We start from the raw sequence: 2,689 nt of genomic DNA, 5'->3' as shown, positions 1-2,689 counted from the left end.
ATGGCTAAAATCTCACGTCGGATTTGCGCTGCATGACGAAGTCGATCACCGTGCCAAAGACCAAACTTGGGTTCCTCCCTCCTTCCCCCGCGAGTCCTTCCCTGGTACCTGTCATCGCTTACGTCAGCGTTTCCAGCAGCTACATGAGCGGTCTAGTGCCGCCTTGCCTGGGGAGCCCCCAGATCATCGTTTCTCGTGGGCATCTGATCCCATCCACGAGTTTACTCGGGTGGAACAGCGTCTTCTTTACCGTCTTCGGCTTGGCCTTCTTCCCTTCTTCCACCCCCACTTGTGTCCTGTATGTCACTCGTCCCCTCTTTCGGTGGTACACCTCCTCCTTCACTGCATTCCGCTCAGTATGTATCGTCCGGTATCGTTCCCTCTACACATTCCCCTCGCTAGAGCTGACGAGTTCTTGTATCGTCTTCTTTACGGTAATCGTGATATGCTCTCGGTCGCGTTTACCCTTATTACGAAGTCTGGATACCACGTTTGATTCTGTTTTTTTTCTTTTTCTTTTTCTTTTTTTTTCCTTTTTCTTCTCGTTCGGGCCTTTCAGGATTATACATGTTTCATTGTCGTAGCAGCCTTTCTGGTGTCGACGAGGTTCTAGCCTCATTATGTTCACGGGTACTTCTGAGCCGGCTATTGTACGTTTGAGGGCGATCGGCTGCTAGCCCGTAAAGCCCGGCAATAAGCATTGCGTTGCGTTGCGTTGCGATCACTCTTGCCGACGAATGTACGATTGCCTTATATATCGGTCCTCGCCCGTGTGATAGCGAGTGGGGTCTGGTTGCACTGGTCCTTTTTTATGTCTCTATGAGTTGAATTATCGAAGTTCTCATTTCCACTACTGTTATTCCTGAACTGTGTTGTTGTTATTCCTCGTTGGATTCTAGATATCACCCTCTTAGGAATGTATTTAACCCACTTATCTATAACATGTTATACCGCGGATTATTCCATAAGATGCTTTCAAGAAGCTGGCAAAAGCAAGCATCCAAGACATGGTACGTCAATACTGGTATTGTGGTATGGCTATCATGAGGACTATCAGGTACCGATCACCACATATTAACAGAATAGTGGTATGCCTTGGTGGTGCTAATCCATGTGCATCAGAGACTGCATTAAGTAACATATTCGGATTGGTATCGTCTTGGAAACATCCTGATAGTAGCAGTAGCATATCAATTAATGGTAGTAGTGTATGTATGATGATAAATGATTCCCGTCCCCTCAGGTTATCATGTACCTACTAAACAGGAGAGTATTGATGAGTCCAATGACTATGAGAGACGTTTCAAGAACATCGCTAGTGAATACCCTCAACTCGAGACAACATTCGATGTCGCTGAAGCGACTAAGGATATCAGAGGTACTTATCTCTGGAGAAGACTGCTGTTGCCTTGATGATTATACTAGATACTCTCATGGAGTACTGTAGTGAAACTGAACCAGATCTCGTGGCCATTGGATCTGGAGGCTCGGTAGTCTTACCTGCCATGGGATGACCGTAGTAGTGGAGTGTATCTTAGACACACTACCTCAAGTTGGCATCATTAGTGGAGTATGTAGTGCGAGAATCTCCATGTGATGTCCTAATCTTACGAGAGAATGAGGCGGCTTCTACTACTAGTACTCCCAATGAATCTGATGATGAGGATAATGGGGATGTGGCAGAGTTTGCCGAGGCTGGTAGGTTGGAGTATACAGCAGCACTATAGGTTGGTGATTCTACTTCTACACAGCGATCAAGTGTGATGACTCTAAGGCGGTGGTACTACCTGGTGTACATAACAATCGTCCCATGAAGGTGTTGGTATGTTTTGGGAGCAACAACTGGTAGGAAGCCATTCTGTGGCGATTGTGTGGCGAAGCTCGTAAGGCGGCTCACTCTTTCTAGGGAGGATTCAATAGAAGCTCTTCGTGCAGCTATGCGGCTTTGTAGACCTGGAGATGAGGTCCAATTAGTGACTACACCAGACTTCTCGGCTGGTGGCAATGCGGTAGTAGTAGTAGCAGTACTTGGAATATGTGTGATATATAGTGATAGGTACATGTAGTAGCCCCACCACTGGAAGGTACTGCAAGCATTGAAGATATACTTATGGGTGATTTGAAGGAGGTCATGGATGAACATAAGGCTGATGATGAGTTGATATTCTCAGCTAAAGTCCTACAAGCTAGTAAGCTCAGCTTTATTCACTCTACACACGTGATGTCCTCTACTGCAGGCCCTTTACCTGCTGCAGCAATGTGTGAGTATGCTCAGAGAGAGAATGTTGACATTATAGCTACTGGTTATGGTGGACATTCTCATCTCTTCCATCCTAATAGCTTTCCGTAATACTACCAACATCACTCTATGTTGATGAGGACCCTTCTTGTTCATGTCTCAGTTTCTATATAGCACATAAAGCACACTGCTCCGTACTTGTCGCACGGCAACCTGCTCAAGCTGATGGTGATGAGGCACACCAGCAACAGCAGCAAGAGGAGGAGGAGGAGGATGAGAAGAAAGCAACAACTTGCCATCGAACAGCAGTTGCTGAAGATGATGATAAGCTAAAGATGCAGCAACAAGGGTCTGCAGTGGCTGTAGCGGCATCATAAGCCTCTCTAACGTAGTTCTACTGTTCGAGATTAAGGTCGATACATTTACGGTCTATAAGAGATCGTCAGATAT

General features: G+C 46.1%; 2 protein-coding genes across 2 annotated transcripts in view; both read left to right on the top strand.

Annotated features, from left to right (window-relative positions):
• Nucleotides 1–36, top strand: part of Pmar_PMAR003860 (cationic amino acid transporter, putative) — a gene marked incomplete at both ends in the record, with an annotated part of 737 nt that extends 701 nt beyond the window's left edge. The window contains one exon of the mRNA XM_002765073.1: nt 1–36. This exon is cut by the window's left edge and continues 4 nt beyond it. Coding sequence (XP_002765119.1) covers nt 1–36 — 36 coding nt within the window.
• A 906-nt stretch (nt 37–942) lies between these two features.
• Pmar_PMAR003859 (hypothetical protein) lies at nt 943–2,350 on the top strand (the record flags this gene model as incomplete). The annotated part of the gene is made up of 9 exons (XM_002765072.1): nt 943–1,010; nt 1,058–1,134; nt 1,244–1,378; nt 1,426–1,490; nt 1,539–1,698; nt 1,752–1,845; nt 1,907–2,009; nt 2,057–2,189; nt 2,238–2,350. The coding sequence occupies 9 exons, from the start codon at nt 943–945 to the stop codon at nt 2,348–2,350; spliced, it is 948 nt and encodes a 315-aa protein (XP_002765118.1).
• Between the last annotated feature and the right edge of the window lie 339 nt (nt 2,351–2,689).

Source organism: Perkinsus marinus (assembly GCF_000006405.1).
Source record: "Perkinsus marinus ATCC 50983 genomic scaffold scf_1104296975814, whole genome shotgun sequence".
Taxonomy (NCBI): domain Eukaryota; phylum Perkinsozoa; order Perkinsida; family Perkinsidae; genus Perkinsus; species Perkinsus marinus.
Note: the sequence above shows the minus strand (reverse complement) of the source record. Positions and strands in the feature narration are given on the sequence as shown.